The sequence below is a fragment of the Oncorhynchus mykiss genome, chromosome 5, assembly GCF_057628025.1.
Source record: "Oncorhynchus mykiss isolate SJ-2025 chromosome 5, ASM5762802v1, whole genome shotgun sequence".
Classification (NCBI taxonomy): domain Eukaryota; kingdom Metazoa; phylum Chordata; class Actinopteri; order Salmoniformes; family Salmonidae; genus Oncorhynchus; species Oncorhynchus mykiss.
The window spans coordinates 46,776,719-46,794,778 of NC_143026.1; the positions used below are offsets into that span (position 1 = coordinate 46,776,719).

The window sequence follows — 18,060 nt, forward strand, 5'->3', positions numbered from 1 at the left end:
TGCTATCGTTGACAGAAAAATTTATTCCCAAGTTTACCAAGACATTTTGCAGGAGAATGTAAGGCTATCTGTCCGCCAATTGAAGCCCAACAGAAGTTGAGTAGAACAGGACAACGACAAAAAAAAAGTAAATCAACAGAATGGCTTCAACAGAAGAAAATATGCCTTCTGGAGTGGCCCAGTCAGAGTCCTGACCTCAACCCGATTGAGATGCTGTGGCATGACCTCAAAAGAGCAGTTCACACCAGACATCCCATGAATATTGCTGAACTGATAAAGTTTTGTAACGAGGAATTGTCCAAAATTCATCCTGACCGTTGTGCAGGTCTGATCCGCAACTACAGAAAACGTTTGGTTGAGGTTATTGCTGCCAAAGGAGGGTCAACCAGCTTTTAAATCCAAGGGTTCACATACTTTTTCCACCCTGCACTGTGAATGTGTACAGTCTGTTCAATAAAAACAAACATAATGCAGAATTCACAGCCTGCTGAAAAACAAAATGCCTCCAGTTGTCGAAACACAGAATATCTATGGGGCTTTTATATATTAATAATAATAATGCCGGGTTAATAATAAATCATTTTAACCCCTTTCCACTTGTTAAAGATTCCAATGTATAAAGTGTTTTTAGCCACAATCGGCCCCAACCCCAATTAATATATTCGGGCACAGTCAATAGCGCCCTGGACTTCGGGATAGAAAGTTGAGGACTAGAAACTTGCTCCCTGCTTGTATCATTACATTGGTGTCAGAAGTGACCGGACCTTGCATCCACAAACGTACGGGTGCTTGGCCAGTGAGCGCGTTCCTATAAGACGTTGAGTAGCAAGCAAGCAATCGACTCTGCGGCTTGAGCATGCTTTTGGTGCACAGTCGATCGCACGCTGGACTTCGGGCTAGAAGATCGAGGGTTCCAAACCTGCTCTCTGCTTGTTTATTACATTATTAATCTAATATATATATATAATTTTTAAATTCCTGAACATTAACCATGTGTGTTCTCTTGTTTTGTATCTCTTTGATTTATTAATCAAAACCAGTCCCTATGTCGGTCTCAGAGCAGCGCGAAACCGTGATGAAACAGTCGATCACATGTCATTCAGTGATATTTATTCCCATAGTAATTCGTTGAAATTGCCTCCAGCTGTCCATCACTACTGTAAATAAAAACACAGCATCTTGTTTACATTCTTTACTGTAACCACAATGTCACAAATAATTTCATTGAAATCAAATGTTGAAGTCGTGCACAGTTATCAGATTATTATTTGGTTTATATTGCCCATTCATTGTGAGTTAGTGACACCGTAGCCCATTGGGACCCAAAAGCATAATGAGTGCTCCCCCTTGCGCTGGTCTGGAGCAATGAAGCGGTGTACAGAACCACACACATTACCTCTAAGTCCCTCGGCATATACTCGCAACTTTTAAAGGAGGAACCACTGTAGTTACAATTAGGTAAGTCCGCCCTGGCCTTGATTGTAACGTCCATAAAAAAAAGATTGTATGGTAAAGCCTTGCTCTCAACGTCCACAGACGTCTGGACCAGCGTTTATTTGGCCCAAACATTGACGTCCATGACTTGTTCACAAATCTGAACGAATCAACGAAGTTTGTTTCACAGTACAAATCAGCAAAGAAAAGTAGAGTATAGTTCAGCACAGTACAGTAAAGGAAAGTAAGAGTATAGTTTAGGACAGTACAGTCCTGTACAGTAGAATAGAGTTCAGTACAGAGTAGAGCACACCAGAGTTGAGTACACTATAATGTACTGTACAAAACTTCACTGTTCTGTACTCTACTGAGGTCTACTTTGATGTCCAAACTTCTGAAACAGATGTCAAGTTGACACTTGATGTCAGGCATGTAGACCCCCACTTCCAACCACTACCTATCCTGGTCCCAGATCTGTTTGCGCTGTCTTGACAACTCCTATGGTCATTTGTCATGCTTTATCACCATGAGTTGGTAAGACAGCACAAACAGATCTGGAACCAGGCTACCCCTTTCCTTTCTCCACTCAGGAGATGGAACTGCCGTAGCGCGCTTCGCCCCCGAGCATCACAAGTTTGCGCCCAGTGCTGGGCAGTCGCTGTATAAACATTTCACTTCACCCACTAGAACATCTGCTAATCTGTGTACATAACCAATACACTTTGATTTGGAAGTGCCAAAAGGGCTATATGGGTGTGGCTAAGTAAACTGTACTATCCAAATAACTTCAGATTCCTTTTCCTTTGTCTGGCAGGTTTGTCCTCAGATTAAGTAGCCGTCACATTATTTGACACCTTCATAAGGCATGTAGACTCCCACCTCATAACTTCCTTTCCTCCACTAAAGAGTCACTAATATAGTTTGGCTAATAGAGTCCTTTCCTGTATGTTAGCCTCGGGGTGGCCCTCTGATTATATAGTCTATACCGCCTATAATGTGTCACATGAACATTCATCAAGTGTATGTGTCTAATTTCGTCTCTCTATGTAATAGCATCACGAAGCAGGATTTCATCAAATAAGCAGCTGCTCTTTGATTAACTGAACAGCAGACATCAATCAACTGTTTATAATGGGAATGAAAATAAGTATGTTAGATAATGTGCTAAGCTGCAAGCCTTCAAGTATCTATGCTGCAACAGTCTATGTACCAGAGGGCTAGGGGTCAGTCTGTCCTATCTGATGTCATTCTCCTGTCTTATCTGGTGTCCTGTGTAATCTTAAGTATGCTCCCTCTAATTCTCACATTTCGTTCTCTCCCCTTTCGGAGGACCTGAGCCCTAGGACCATGCCTCAGGACTACCTAACCTGACGACTCCTGGCTGTTCTTGTCCCCAGTCCACCTAGTCGTGCTGCTGATCAAGTTTCTGCTGTTTTGCCTGTGGTTATGGAACCCTCACCTGTTCACCGGACATGCAGCCTTGTCCTGGACCGTCTGTTTTTGACCCTCTCTCTCTATCTATTTATATTATTTTTAATAAATCTATGAACATCTTGAATACTGATCTGGCTTTAATGGCCATGTACCCTTATAATCTCCCCCTGGCACAGCCAGAAGAGGACTGGCTACCCCTCTGAGCCTGATCCTCTCTAGGTTTCTTCCTAGGTTCCTGCCTTTCTAGGGAGTTTTTCCTAGCCACCATGCGTCCATATCTTCATTGCTTGCTTGCTCTTTGGGGTTTAGGCTAGGTTCTGCATAAGCAATTTGTGACATCTGTGAAAACGTCTTTATAAATACATTTGATTTGAATCAGTTAAGCCTATGTACAGGAACATTGGTCTCTCTGTCGGCTGATATCGCCTTCACTACTGACAGGTACAAACTGTCAAGAAACAACGGAGAAGCATTGTTTTCCATTTACTCCTCCAATTATCAACCGACCTTAGCAACACCCTAGTGACACCTGGGGTGTAATTAGTCGAAACAGTTTCGTTTTCCAACGAAAACGAGAGTTTCTATTGGACACATTTAGGTAGGTCCCTCCCCATTTAGTTCCGTTTCAGAAACGTTTAGCAAAAGAATGTGGGTTAACTTGCAGGACAACAACTACAGGTGGATTGTACTGTTAGTGGCTAGGTGGGACTCGCTGAGGTAAACAACTAGAGGAAAGGTTAGCTTGCGCAACGGGGACTTTAAAGGTAACCTGGAAGTGATATCGTGAAATAAGTTATATAATGCAACTTGTTGAGATTCGAGAATACATATCTGCAACAATATCAAGATTTACCTTGCCCTGACAGCATTGAACTCGCCAGTAGCTTTTCCAAAGACAAGTTGCTGTAATGATAAATGAACAAGTCCCCACAGCACCAGAATAAATACAGTCACCAGTGCGACTCCGACGCCTTCGTGTAGCAGGTAAAAGCTCACTTTGGGTTTCTTTTTCACGACACTGCATCCGTTGGTTCCGCATTGATCCTCAGGGTCATAATTCCTTTCGGAAACATTGTTTTGCAAGCAGGCTTTTATTCTCCTAATATTGGTGCCACTCTGCATCCTTGCCACTGGTACACCTTCAAGCGTCGCTTCGGTGAACACCTGATGGATGACGAGAGGGGAAAACTTCTTTCACTGCAAGGAAGTAGACGATGGTATAAATAAAATCGAAGGTGCATCAGTTCCCAGTCAATTATTGTAAGTTCTCTGGTCTTATCAATTCAATACCTATTGAGTATATTGGTTATGGGGAGAATACTTGTAAATAAAGGCCATACCTGTGCACACTGTCCCAGTGATATCTTCCCTTCTCAATTGTCAGTCACTTACAGCCTCCTGATTTCCACCAATCAGCGTGCCCGAATACATATTTGGACTCTGAGCCCTCCCACTCCAGGTCAGAATGCGGGGACTCGTTTAATCTGGCCCAAACGAAAGATGATTGCATTCGTTTTGTAACCGGGCTGCTTCCCAGGCACAAACCAATTTCCCCGTTCAAAGCCAACGGTGAAGTCGGTTCAAGGCAAAAGTGACAACATTAAGCACGTGGAGTAATGAGTAGTGCTATGTGTTTCCACGTGCAAAAGTGATTGCTTTTGATTAAACCACATTATCTGCCTTCCCAATGAAATCTAGTTTGAAATACTCAAACATGTTTTAAGGAAAATAGATATATGTTTCTGGACGATGTACCTTGTTGACAACCTGACCAAGCGGCGCAGATTACTGTTCGATTTGAGAAGGCGGCTCTTCTCTCGCCGCTTTTCCCGTTTACGTCATTGGCCATAGACCGGTCATCGCAGCTCAGGATAATCTAATCCGCCCAGCGGCTATCGTTGTCGGCAGATGAAGACGCATAATTTGACTGCCGACCAAATTTTCAGTCAAGTCAAATATAAAACGCAACATGCAACAATATCAAAGATTTTACTGAGTTACAGTTCATATAACGAAATCAGTCAATTGAAATAAATTAATTAAACCTTAATCCAGGGGTGCAACTTTCACTGGGGACATGTCCCCCCCCCCCCTCCCTCCACACACATTCTGAAATTGTATTTTTGTCCCCTCCGTTTTGTAATTGGAATGTGATACAAAACGAGGCAATGCTTTAGGACCATGTGGATGCCTCCAAGTGGTTGGGTAGGCTGTTTGGAGTGTTTATAAAAAATATGTCCCCCCCCCCCCACACTTTTAAAACCAAAGTTGCCACTCCTGCCCTAATCTATGGATTTCACATGACTGGGAGTACAGATATGCATCTGTTGGTCTCAGATACCTTAAAAAAAATGGGCCTCACAATGGGCTTCAGGATCTAATCACAGTATCTCTGTGCATTCAAATTGCCATCAATAAAATGCAATTGTGTTCATTGTCCAAAGTTTATGCCTGCCCATACCATAATCCCCACTGCCACCATGGGGCACTCTGTTCACAACGTTGACATCAGTAATACAAGACGCCATACATATAGTAAGCGGTTGTGAGGCCAGTTGGAAGTATTGCCAAATTATCAAGAACTACATTGGTAGTTAACATGAATGAACATTAATTTATCTGGCAAAAGCTCTAATGGACATTCCTGCAGTCAGCATGCCAATTGCATGCTCCCTCGAAACTTGAGACGTGGCATTGTGTTGTGTGACAAAACTGCACATTTTAGAGTGGCCTTTTATTACCCCCAGCACAAGGTCCACCTGTGTAATGATCATGCTGTTTAATCATCTTCTTGATATGCCACAACTGTCAATTGAATGGATTATATTGGTAAAGAAGAAATGCTCACTAACAGGTCCGTAAACAATTTTGTGCACAACATTTGAGAGAAATACGTTTTTTTGTGTGTATGGAACATTTCTGGGATATTTTATTTCAGCTCATGATACATGGGACCAACACTTTACATGTTGCGTTTATATTTTTTATTCAGTGTAGAAGTGTTATGCTTGCATCCGCAATAAACCACAAAGATTATTTATGTGATGTGTGCAACTGTGGTGGTGACCAAGAGCTAATAAATCTCTGGATATATACACATCTGCCTTGTTCTTGCCGGATAGCCTATTGAGTCAGAACCTTAACAATCATCATTAAAGCCAAGGAATGTTTATATTGTTTTTCCGTCTGTGTGGTGAGATAACTGGATCCGGTGGAACACGTCGATATGAACGCTTGTTTCAAAGAGCGCTCCGTACACCACGCCCCAGTGGGCAGAGCTAGGCATGTTGGACTGGGATACGTTTTAATATGGTGAAATGACTCTCGTTGTACAATTGTTCCGACGTGGTTCTGTGTAGCCTAGTTATACTAATAAATATGAGACCAGTATTTTGCAGTTAGTTTCGTCTTTGACTTTATATGTCAAATATCTTTGAAACAACGAGTCCCAGACAGTTCGCAAAAAAATATACCAGAGGGGGGCATCGTTTACTAGGCTACTTAAATTATTATGATCATCTGGTTAACACCAATGTTTGGAATACATGGAGTTCGTTGACAAAACAGACCATGGGACACCTTTTCACACAGAGATTTTTTTGTCAAAGGTCCACAGTGGGTCTTTGTAAACTCTGCAATTATATTGGAGATAGATTTATAGTAGTGAATGTAATCTATTACATTTACTGTTACAGTATTTATAAATAGCCAGGGAAAGTAATTGTTCTCACTTTATGGTAGAACATTCATATTTTTCTGCTTGACTGTGGTGCTTTACCTGAACTGAGAGGATTTTCTTGTGAACACAACCAAACTACTTATTTTGCTCAAATAGAGAGATAATTAAATTGTGTTTTCTTTAAAAAGATGGGCCTGGCTGACATGGACTGTTTCCTCACCTTATTCTCCTTGTGGTTATCCATGGTCGCTGGTTTATTTACCAGGTAACAAGAAGTGAAAACGGAACAAGGACTGAAGCAATAGACTCCTTATTTTACTCCGATTGAATTAAAATTGTGTTTCTTTGAAAAGATGGGCCTGGCTGTCATGAAAAATACATTAAGGGGAAAGGATCCACAGAGGCTGATTATCTTTCTGCACATCTCTTTATTTACAATGCTGGTTGCATTGTACATTTCTTCTCATCACAGGGATTTAACAATGCTTACACCTATCCAATACTTGGATATCCATGAGCGGGATGGACAATTGGTATGCAGCCATTGATTTCAGGTAGCTTCATCAACAGATGGAATGTGTCCCAAATTGCACCATATTCCCTATACAGTGCATTCAGAAAATATTCAGACAACTTGACTTTTTCCTCATCTTGTTACTTTACAGCCTTATTCTAAAATTGATGAAACCGTTTCCCCTTTCAATTTACACACAATACCCCATAATGACAAAGCAAAAACCGTTTAGACATTTTAGCAAATTTGTTCAAAATAAAAACTTAAATATCACATTTACATAAGTATTCAGACCCTTGACTCAGTACTTTGTTGAAGCACCTTTGGCAGCGATTACAGCCTTGAGGCTTCTTGGGTATGGCGCTACAATCTTGGCACACCTGTATTTGGAGAGTTTCTCCCACTCTTCTCTGCAGATCCTCTCAAGATCTGTCAGGTTGGATGGGAGCGTCGCTGCACAGCTATTTTCAGATCTTTCCAGAAATGTTCAATCGGGTTCAAGTCCGGGCTCTGGCTGGGCCACTCAAGGCCAATCAGAGACTTGTCCCCAAGCCACTCCTGTGTTGTCTTGGCTGTGTGCTTGTGGTCGTTGTCCATAAAGTCCAGAAGTTATTTTCGGTCATAAGAGACAGTAGCAGCAACATTATGTACAAAATAAGTAAAAAAATAAGTTACAAACAACGCAAAGAAACAAACAAAAAAACAATTGGTTGGGAATGCGTAAAACGTCATCCTTCTCCAGCACCATCATGATGCTGCCACTACCATGCTTCACTGCAGGGATGGTGTCAAGTTTCCTCCAGATGTGACGCTTGGCATTCAAGAATCTTGTTTCTCATGATCTGAGAGTCCTGGCAATCCATCTGGCCCTGCGGCCTCGTATGTTGACATGTTTAAAGGTCTTACTCACATCGGCTGCGGAGACCGTGATCACACAATCATCCGGAACAGCTGATGCTCTCATGCATGTCCCAGTGTTACTTGCCTCGAAGCGAGCATAGAAGTTATTTAGCTCATCTGGTAGGCTCGTGTCACTGGGCAGCTCTCGGCTGTGCTTCCCTTTGTAGTCTAATAGTTTGCAGGCCCTGCCACATCCGACGAGCATCGGAGCCGGTGTAGTACGATTTGATCTTAGTTGCGTATTGACGCTTTGCCTGTTTGATGATTCGTCAGAGGGCATAGCGGGATTCCTATAAGCTTCCGGGTTGGAGTCCCGCTCCTTGAAAGCGGCAGCTCTACCCTTTAGCTCAGTACGAATGTTGCCTGTAATCCATGGCTTCTGGTTGGAGTATGTACGTACAGTCACTGTGGGGATGACATCCCCGATGCACCCATTGATAAAGCCAGTGACTGATGTGGTGTACTCCACAATGTCATTGGAAGAATCCCGGGAACATATTCCAGTCTGCACCAGCAAAACAGTCCTGCAGTTTAGCATCTGCTTCATCTGACCACTTTTTTATAGACCGAGTTACTGGTGCTTCCTGATTTCATTTTTGCTTTTAAGCAAGAATCAGGCGGATATAATTGTGGTCAGATTTGCCAAATGGAGGACGAGGGAGAGCTTTGTACTTGTCTCTGTGTGGAGTGTAGGTGGTCCAGAATTATTTTCCCTATGGTTGCACATTTAACAAGCTGTTAGAAATGAGGTAAAACTGATCAAAGTTTCCTGCACTAAAGTCCCTTGCCAAAAGGAGCGCCGCCCCTGGACGAGCAGCTTCCTGCCCGCTTATGGCGGTATACAGCTCATTGAGTGAGGTTTTAGTGCCAGCATCGGTTTGTGGTGGTAAATAGACAGCTACAAAAAATACAGATGAAAACTCTCTTGGTAGATAGTGTGGTCGACAGCTAATCACGAGATACTCTTCCTCAGGCAAGCAAAACCTAGAGACTTCCTTAGATATTGTGCACCAGCTGTTGTTTACATAAATACATAAGCCCCCATCCTGTGTGTTACCAGATGCGGCTGTTCTGTCAGGCCGATAGTGTATAACCCGCCAGCTCTATGTTCTTAATGTTGTCATTCAGCCACGACTCGGTGAAACACAATATATTACCGTTTTTAATGTCCCGTTGGTAGGATAAACATACTTTCAGTTCATCCCATTTATTTGCCTGATACTCACATGGCACCCTGATCTCCTTCCGCAAAATCTCTGTTTCCTTCTCCAGCAAATAACGTGGATCTGGGCCTGGTCGGGTGTCTGTATTATATCCCTCCCATCCGACTCATTGAAGAAGAACTCCTTGTCCAGTTTGAGGTGAGCAATCGAAGCTCTTTTCAGTCATAAGAGACAGTAACAGCAACATTATGTACAAAACAAGTTACGAACAACGCAAAAAAACTAACAAAATAGCAAGGATGGTTAAGAGCTGATAAGACGGCAGCCAGTGGAGCCAGCAACAGGCAGGAAGCATGTAGAGAGGGCCCAGGTGGGATTGGGCCGGGGTGTCCTCAGTCACAGCCCAAGAGCCTCAGGCTCTCTGGAAGAGGAGACAGAGAAAAGACGAGGGCTAGTGAGAGCATGGCTAAGACCATAGTACACCACATGCACTGGGGGTAGAGAATCATCAATAGTGTTGCTCTGGACATTGGATAATCTGACTAACACACACACTTGTTTGACCTCGCTCTGATACTGTAGGCCTACTTATGTTACTTTTTGGAGTCAATTCAGGAAGCATTCAATGTCCTGCGTTTGTTTAAACCACTTCTTGTTACCTGGTAAATAACCAGCAACCATGGACAACCACAAGCAGATGCGATGTTAGCATGTAACTATTGGTGGGGCAAAAACATTGAAATGTGGCTTTGCTGGCATGCATGCAATAGTTTAATGATCCAATAGGAGCAGGCAATAGACAGGTCAAGGCAGGCAGTGGTCAGTAAACCAGAGGAGAGGCAACAGTAAGGGTAAGCAGAGGTCAAAGGTACCGGTCGGTAGGCAGGGTCAGAGTCAGGACAGGCAATGGTCAAAACCAGGAGGGTGAGGAAAGAGAGACTGGGGAAAAGCAGGAGCTGAGAAACAAAACGCTGGTTGACTTGGCAAACTGGCAACAGACAAACAAAACACAGGGGATAATCAATATCAATACACAGGGGATAATGGGGAAGATAGGTGACACCTGGAGGGGGGTGGAGACAATCACAAGGACATGTGAAACAGATCAGGGTGTGACAACAACAAAATGTGCCCACAAGAAGGACCGCCGAGCCACTTTCCTGTTCAAGTGAGCACAGCACAACAAGTGAGTCCAAAAATGTATTTTATGCTGCTGCATAAATTATGCAATATGCCAGGGAGATATGTATACTGTAGCTAATAAAGTAATACTAAGTGCATGGTGTGTGCTTGGTGTGCACATGTAGCCTATAGCCTGTTTTAGATAAATGTTATCGTTGAATATTGTAAGAGAATATTGTCTGCTTATATGCCCTCTTTATTTATCCTATGGTTCTGACTTGGTGTACAGGGAGAATACTGTAAGAACGGCCCATATTCAGAAATGTGTTTCTGCACATTACAAAAGTGCTGAACAAATTATATTGACTACGTCCGTCCTAACTCCCTCATAATTTTCAACCGCAGTCCCTGGGCAGGTTATTAAAAACAATTACAATATAAACAATTATTGAGCAGTGAGCACACGCAGAGCAACATAGGACAAGCAAGACATAGCATACAGACAGAGCAACATAGGACAAGCAAGACATAGCATACAGACAGAGCAACATAGAACAAAAAGCAGCAAGATATTATTCATCCTAATCAGACAGTTTTTTTTTACATGGACAATACATTGGAGATAATATAAGACTGAAAATAATAGAAAACTATGAAAAATCTGGGAAAACAGGCCTGGTATTCATAGCTGACTTTGAAAAGGCTTTTGATAAAGTATGACTGGAATATAAATGCCTGGAATATTTACATTTTTTAGAATCTCTTATAACATGGGTTAAAGTTATGGTAACCCTAGATGTAACATAGTAAATAATGGCTACTTCTCAAAGTTTTAAACTGTCAAGAGGAGTAAAACAAGGTTGTCCACTATCGGCATATCTATTCATTATTGACATTGAAATGTTAGCTGTTAAAATCCAACAATAATATCAAGGGGTTAGAAATCCAGGGCTTAAAAACAAAGGTGTCTTTGTACACTGATGATTCATGTTTTCTTTTAAATCCACAATCTGTATCCCTCCACAGCCTCATTGAGGATCTAGATACTTTTTCTAACCTCTCTGGATTGAAACCAAATGATGTGTGTGTTTAACCTTTATTTAACTAGGCAAGTCAGTTAAAAACATTTTTCTTTACAATGATGGCCTACCCTGGCTAAATCATCCCCGAACCCGGACTACGCTGGGCCAATTGTGCACCTCCCTATGGGACTAACGACCACGGCCGGTTGTGATACAGTCCTGGAATGAACCGTGGTCTGTAGTGACACAGCTAGCACTGAGATGCACTGCCTTAGACCTCTGTGCCACTTGGGAGTCTGTTACATATTGGATCACTAAAAAATACAACTTTTACATTACCATGTAGGTTACCAATAAAATGGACTGACGGGGACCTTTTAATTTAATTTTTTTATTTCACCTTTATTTAACCAGGTAGGCAAGTTGAGAACAAGTTCTCATTTACAATTGCGACCTGGCCAAGATAAAGCAAAGCAGTTCGACACATACAACAACACAGAGTTACACATGGAGTAAAACAAGCATACAGTCAATAATACAGTATAAAAATAAGTCTATATACAATGTGAGCAAATGAGGTGAGATAAGGGAGGTAAAGGCAAATACAATATAGCAAGTAAAACACTGGAATGGTAGATTTGCAGTGGAAGAATGTGCAAAGTAGAGAGACATGGGGTGCAAAGGAGCAAAATAAATAAATACAGTAGGGGGAGAGGTAGTTGTTTGGCCTAAATTATAGATGGGCTATGTACAGGTGCAGTAATCTGTGAGCTGCTCTGACAGCTGATGCTTAAAGTTAGTGAGGGAGATATGAGTCTCCAGCTTCAGTGATTTTTGTAGTTAGTTCCAGTCATTGGCAGCAGACAACTGGAAGGAAAGGTGGCCAAAGTATGAATTGGCTTTGGGGGTGACCAGTGAAATATACCTGCTGGAGCGCGTGCTACGGGTGGGTGCTGCTATGGTGACCAGTGAGCTGAGATAAGGCGGGGCTTTACCTAGTAAAGACATAGATGACCTGGAGCCAGTGGGTTTGGCGATGAATATGAAGCGAGGGCCAGCCAACGAGAGTATACAGGTTGCAGTGGTGGGTAGTATATGGGGCTTTGGTGACAAAACAGATGGCACTGTGATAGACTGCATCCAATTTGCTGAGTAGAGTGTTGGAGGCTATTTTGTAAATGACATCGCCAAAGTCAAGGATTGGTAGGATAGTCAGTTTTACGAGGGTATGTTTGGCAGCATGAGTGAAGGATGCTTTGTTGCGAAATAGGAAGCCGATTATAGATTTAATTTTGGATTGGAAATGCTTAATATGAGTCTGGAAGGAGAGCTTACAGTCTAACCAGACACCATATTCTAAGTCAGAAGTGATGCTGGACGGGCGGGCAGGTGTGGGCAGCGATCGGTTGAAGAGCATGCACTTAGTTTAACTTGCATTTTAGAGCAGTTGGAGGCCACGGAAGTAGAGTTGTATGGCATTGAAGCTCATCTGGAGGTTAGTTAACACAGTCCAAAGAAGGGCCAGATGTATACAGAATGGTGTCAACTGCGTAGCGGTGGATCAGAGAATCACCAGCAGCAAGAGCGACATCATTGATGTATACAGTGAAATGTCGGCCCGAGAATTGAACCCTGTGGCACCCCCATAGAGACTGCCAGAGGTCCGGACAACAGGCCCTCCACTGAACTCTGTCTGATAAGTAGTTGGTGAACCAGGGGAGACAGTCATTCGAGAAACCAAGGCTGTTAAGTCTGCCGATAAGAATGTGGTGATTGCCAGAGTCGAAAGCATTGGCCAGGTTGATGAATACAGCTGCCCAGTACCTTAACAATCAGCATTAAGTACTAGCAGGTGAGAGCATTCACAGCCATCAGTTCATACAAGCTCCAGCTAGCCGTTTTTACAAAACTGTATGAAACGCAATCATTTTGACATATCCTATTCTGTAATGGTTACTCTATGGCAAACAATTATTATTGGCTTGAAATGTTTCAACATTTCTGCTTCATGTCTGTTTTTTCCAACAACAACAAAAATGTGGTTTATGACTCAAGTAGTTTCCTTATTTGGTATGTGTTTGTAAACTCAACAAAAAAGAAATGTCCCTTTTTCAGGACCCTGTCTTTCAAAGATAATTTGGAAAAATCCAACTAACTTCACAGATCTTCATTGTAAAGGGTTTAAACACTGTTACCAATGCTTGTTCAATGAACCATAAACAATTAATGAACATGCACCTGTGGAACGGTCGTTAAGACACTAACAGCTTACAGACGGTAAGCAATTAAGGTCACAGATATGAAAACTTACGACACTATAGAGGCCTTTCTACTGACTCTGAAAAACACCAAGGGGTGATGGTCGGATTTGAGTTTATCGTCGAAGGAATGAGCGTTACACTGAGGCCTGTACTCTGGAGCGGGATCGATTTGGAGGCGGAGGGTCCGTCATGGTCTGGGCCGATGTGTCACAGCATCATGGGACTGAGCTTGTTGTCATTGCAGGCAATCTCAACGCTGTGCGTTACAGGGAAGACATCCTCCTCCCTCATGTGGTACCATTCCTACAGGCTCATCCTGACATGACCCTGCAGCATGACAGTGCCACCAGCCATACTGCTCATTCTGTGCTTGATTTCCTGCAAGACAGGAATGTCAGTGTTCTGCCATGGCCAGCAAAGAGCCCAGATCTCAATCCCATTGAGTACTTCTGGGACCTGTTGGATCGGAGGGTGAGGGCTAGGGCCGTTCCCCCCAGAAATGTCAGGGAACTTGCAGGTGCCTTGGTGGAAGAGTGGGGTAACATCTCACAGCAAGAACAGGCAAATCTGGTGCAGTCCATGAGGAGGAGATGCACTGCAGTACTTAATGCAGCTGGTGGCCACACCAGATACTGACTGTTACCTTTGATTTTGGACCCCCTGTTCAGGTACACATTATTCCATCTCTGTTAGTCTGTGGAACTTGTTCAGTTTATGCCTCAGTTGTTGAATCTTGTTATGTTCATACAAATATTTACACATGTTAAGTTTGCTGAAAATAAACGCAGTTGACAGTGAGAGGACGTTTCTTTTTTTGCTGAGTTTATGTTCTGTTGGAGTGCTCATTGCAGTGGTTTACAACTTGTGAGGCAGAAAGTAATCATATTGTGCAGCCTACAGACCAATCCTTGGTACTGCAAGATAATCTGAAAGTAGGCCTACTATAATGCCAAAGCAGGCAACAAATGAAAAGGATATTAGCCCTACACTATCAAGAGCATCCTACTACATTACCACTACAATACAAAAAACACGTGATCTTATTCACAGGAAATATAATAGGTTAGGTTAGAATTACAAAGCAATATTTTGGTATTATTTTAGTGATTCATTTTTTGGTCATAATTTCTGGTGACATGTACAATGTTCAAGATATTAATAGTGTGCAATAAAGGTTGGCTACATAAAGTTATTTTTATGAACTGAAATGAAATAAATGTACTCAAATGATATTGTGAATTATATTAAATATTTTAATCCTTGATGTGTTACTTATATATAAAAATAGGAATAAGTGTTTATGAAGTTTCCCTTAATTCATGTGAATAATGAAGCGTGCTGAGCCGCCATGTCAGACAGAAAGAGTCAGCAGATAAAGTTTCCATATTCGAGTCCATAATATAAATTGTGTTCTGGCTCCAGGACTGGAGGGGTTTCACGCCCATTAGTCCAGTTCAATGGCTTTAAGTATGAGCGGTGGAACTCGTGACGGTCATGAGCATTCCTTTCCTCCCCTCACAGTTCTAACCTTTTCTCAAGTCAGAGATTTAAGCAAAGAAAAGTGAGACTGAGAGCTTTCGGGAAAGCGCTGAGAAGCAATTTAGAAGGACCGGACCCTTCACAATCTAATTATCTACTTTAGGTAACTTTTTCTACATAAACACAGACCATTGATGGACAGGTCCATTCAGTTTTCTTTTGAACTAAGAAAAAAATATTTTAAATTATTACATTTTCAAAATGATCCATTTATTTCAATATTGATAGAAGCTTAGGCTATACAATGTTGATCAAGATTCAGATTTTCTGTTAGTTATGGTACAGGCTACATTATGATGCTGCAATGAAATAACATTATTCATAGCCCTACAGAAAATATTATAGGATATAAAATGTAAATATCTTCTGATATGTTGATGTTGCTTTGGAATTTTGCCTAAATTCAATTTGTAGCTATGTATTTTTGCGGCAAAATGTTCAATATACTTGACCAGTGGATTAGCCTATATAGTTTAGCCTGTTATTGATGTTGAAATAAACCTGTAATAACGGTTTCCTACCGTTTATAATGGTAATTGCATCATGTTCCTCAGGTGTAAAAGTCTGGATGGAAAGAGATGCCTCGCGGTGACTTCAACGTTTATTTTGCAAGCAGAGGAGGACAGCATGTCAGGGCCGAAGAGTTCGTGGAATTTATTGAATCTAACTAAAAGAAAAAAACATGAATTGAATTGATGTTTTCTGGTATTATTTGTAGCATTAAACTGGTAGTTAGAACTGTGTAGAATATAGGCCTTACAGACATTCAGAAAACGTCATTCGATTTGTTATGCCATCTTATATCTTAAAATGTATCCATTGGTGAAGAAAGTATTATTCATTTATTCATAATACTACATTTTGTTTGGTGCGCCACAGGGCAGCTGGCATAGCTCTGTTGGTTGTAATTCTCGCAGCCCTTCTCATCGTCGGATGCTGGTATTTCAAGAGGAGAAGCGGGTACAAAATTATCAGGGTAAGAATTGTCCAAGCTGCACTTGCCTTGCATGACAAAGGGTGCATATCTCTATGGTATAAAATGGCTTCATCTTCTCCCCTCTCTCCTTCACTTCATATGAAATGATCTGAAGAGAATAGACCTAAAACAGGTGAAAGCAATAGGGATATACATTATATGTATCTTTCACCTGACCAGTTCTTTCACAGATCTAAAGGAGATGGAATAGCGGCAATAGGTAATCGGTTGCTGTCCAACAGGGTTTTCATTCCTCCTGTTCCCCTTACTAACGTTGCTGTTTTCTCCCCACAGAGCCCAAGATCAGGGTCCCCGCCAGGATTCAGCGGAGGACAGTTCAGCCAGCGAAGAGCTGCAGCAGAAAACAAGATGGGCCTCAGTGAGCTCCGACCTGTGGTAAGAGACTCGGACTGGATGTACTGGGCTTGTCAATGGTCAGAACTTACTTTTAAAAAAAAATAGTATTTGATGTTTTATTGAATGGAGTTGTCCTCTATTGCTGCGTTTACACAGGCAGGCCAATTCAGATATTTTTTCCACTAATTGGGAAAAATATCAGAATTGGGCTTCCTGTGTAAACACAGCTGCAGGTTTAAATCTGTGTACAAAGACAGAAGTGAAGAGAGAGTTTCTGTTTATGCGTAGTGGTGGAACCAGGATTCGATCACATGCTGCAGACATGGGCAGTCATGCGCTGGAAGGCAATAGTGTGACCAACCCATGGCCATGATCATAGCATACTGTATTCATTCGACTATACACACCAACACAACCATGAAGGAAGGGCCTATAGTTCCAATCTCCATGACTTTTCCTGGAATTAAAGGGTTCTTTGTGGAATAAGGGGCTGCCTGGTGCAATATGGCTACTGGTGGTGCAGTCAGAGATTATGTCAGACGTCAGGAGGGGATTACGATCTGGAATTCATAGGGCCCCAAGGGGTGCATAATTGTACTTGGAAAGGGCATATTTCGACATAAGGGCTTTTCACAAGACTGAGCCGAACCAAGCTGTACTGAGCTGACCTATGCATCCATCATCATTGCAGCAATCATTACGAAAAGGACGATGTGAAAAGAAAATATCCAAGCCAGCAGTTTGGTTCGTGTCGGTACAATACTGTGAAAAGGGAAATAGTATTTCAATTATCAGAGGGTTTTATCCTGGTTGTTTCCTAAATGGTGTGTGTATTTGTATTGATGTGTTTCAGCTTCCCAATGCCCCTCCTGCCTATGAGAAGATCTCATCAGGACCCCTACCTCCTCCCTACTCGCCCTAATAACAACAGTCCTCTGTGGGATAACCAAAAAGATTAAACTTCATGTGTTATGTCATTAAACACATGATCAAACTTGTGAAGAACAAATATTTTGCACTCTATTCACTATCACAAGTTTATAGAAGTATTCTTCCATATTTAAAAAACAAAAAATTGGGGGGGGGAACACTGTAGTTTCATGTTAATGTTCTGACCTTTTAGCTCCACAAGCTTTTATTTCTGAATGCTGCTCAAAGAACAAGACTTTCTATCAATCCCTGTATATCTAACATAACAATGTTGTACTTTGGAAGTTGTTTGTTCATTTCAGTGATGACTCGGCGGAAGCTAGGTTCCCAACAAACCGGATGTTCCGGTTCTCAGGAGGAATGGAAAGCGAGCCTGTGACGCAACTTCCGCTTTTGAAGGTTTACAAGGCGACGACGCTCCATCTTAACTCCTCCTCCACATTTACTGGATTGGTTGAACAGTGCAGAATAGAACCTCCCCCGGACTATTTTTTTCCTTCTCGTCAAGACCAGTATGTAGGGGACCTAGTATCAGGTGTTTATTTTATGCCTGCTACGTTACATTAGTGACAACCAAATGTGTAGCAGCAATTGAGAATTCTTCTGAAGTTAATGACAACAGCTTACCGGCTTGATTGTTTGCTTATATATTTAAAAATGTACTTATGAGGATTTGGAAAGTATACATTTCAATAAAGAACTTAATTCACATGAACGCCACAAAACTCT

The 18,060-nt window shown here is 41.9% G+C and overlaps 2 protein-coding genes across 4 annotated transcripts in view; one reads left to right on the forward strand and one right to left on the reverse strand.

Annotated features, from left to right (window-relative positions):
- The window catches only part of LOC110523958 (endoplasmic reticulum metallopeptidase 1), a 42,875-nt gene extending 37,896 nt beyond the window's left edge, over window positions 1-4,979 (reverse strand). Inside the window, exons 1-2 of one of the 2 annotated variants that reach the window (XM_036977688.2) lie at window positions 4,209-4,979; window positions 3,722-4,032 (exon numbers count right to left, since the gene is read on the reverse strand). In XM_036977688.2, coding sequence (XP_036833583.2) covers window positions 3,722-3,990 — 269 coding nt within the window. In that variant the 5' untranslated portion in view covers window positions 3,991-4,032; window positions 4,209-4,979. Of the gene's footprint in view, window positions 1-3,721; window positions 4,066-4,208 lie in introns of both variants that reach the window. The other variant, XM_090235040.1, reaches the window with a different exon arrangement.
- Window positions 3,728-18,056, forward strand: mlana (melan-A). Of its 2 annotated transcripts, XM_036977690.2 has the most exons (6): window positions 3,728-3,852; window positions 9,234-9,322; window positions 15,623-15,711; window positions 15,948-16,044; window positions 16,339-16,440; window positions 17,255-18,056. In XM_036977690.2, exons 3-6 carry the CDS (start codon window positions 15,647-15,649, stop codon window positions 17,321-17,323), a joined length of 333 nt encoding a protein of 110 aa, XP_036833585.2. In that variant the 5' UTR covers window positions 3,728-3,852; window positions 9,234-9,322; window positions 15,623-15,646; the 3' UTR covers window positions 17,324-18,056. The 2 variants fall into 2 exon arrangements, with proteins under 2 accessions (XP_036833585.2, XP_021458812.3); XM_021603137.3 differs by lacking the exons at window positions 3,728-3,852; window positions 9,234-9,322 and adding an exon at window positions 14,981-15,171.
- Window positions 18,057-18,060: the final 4 nt, after the last annotated feature.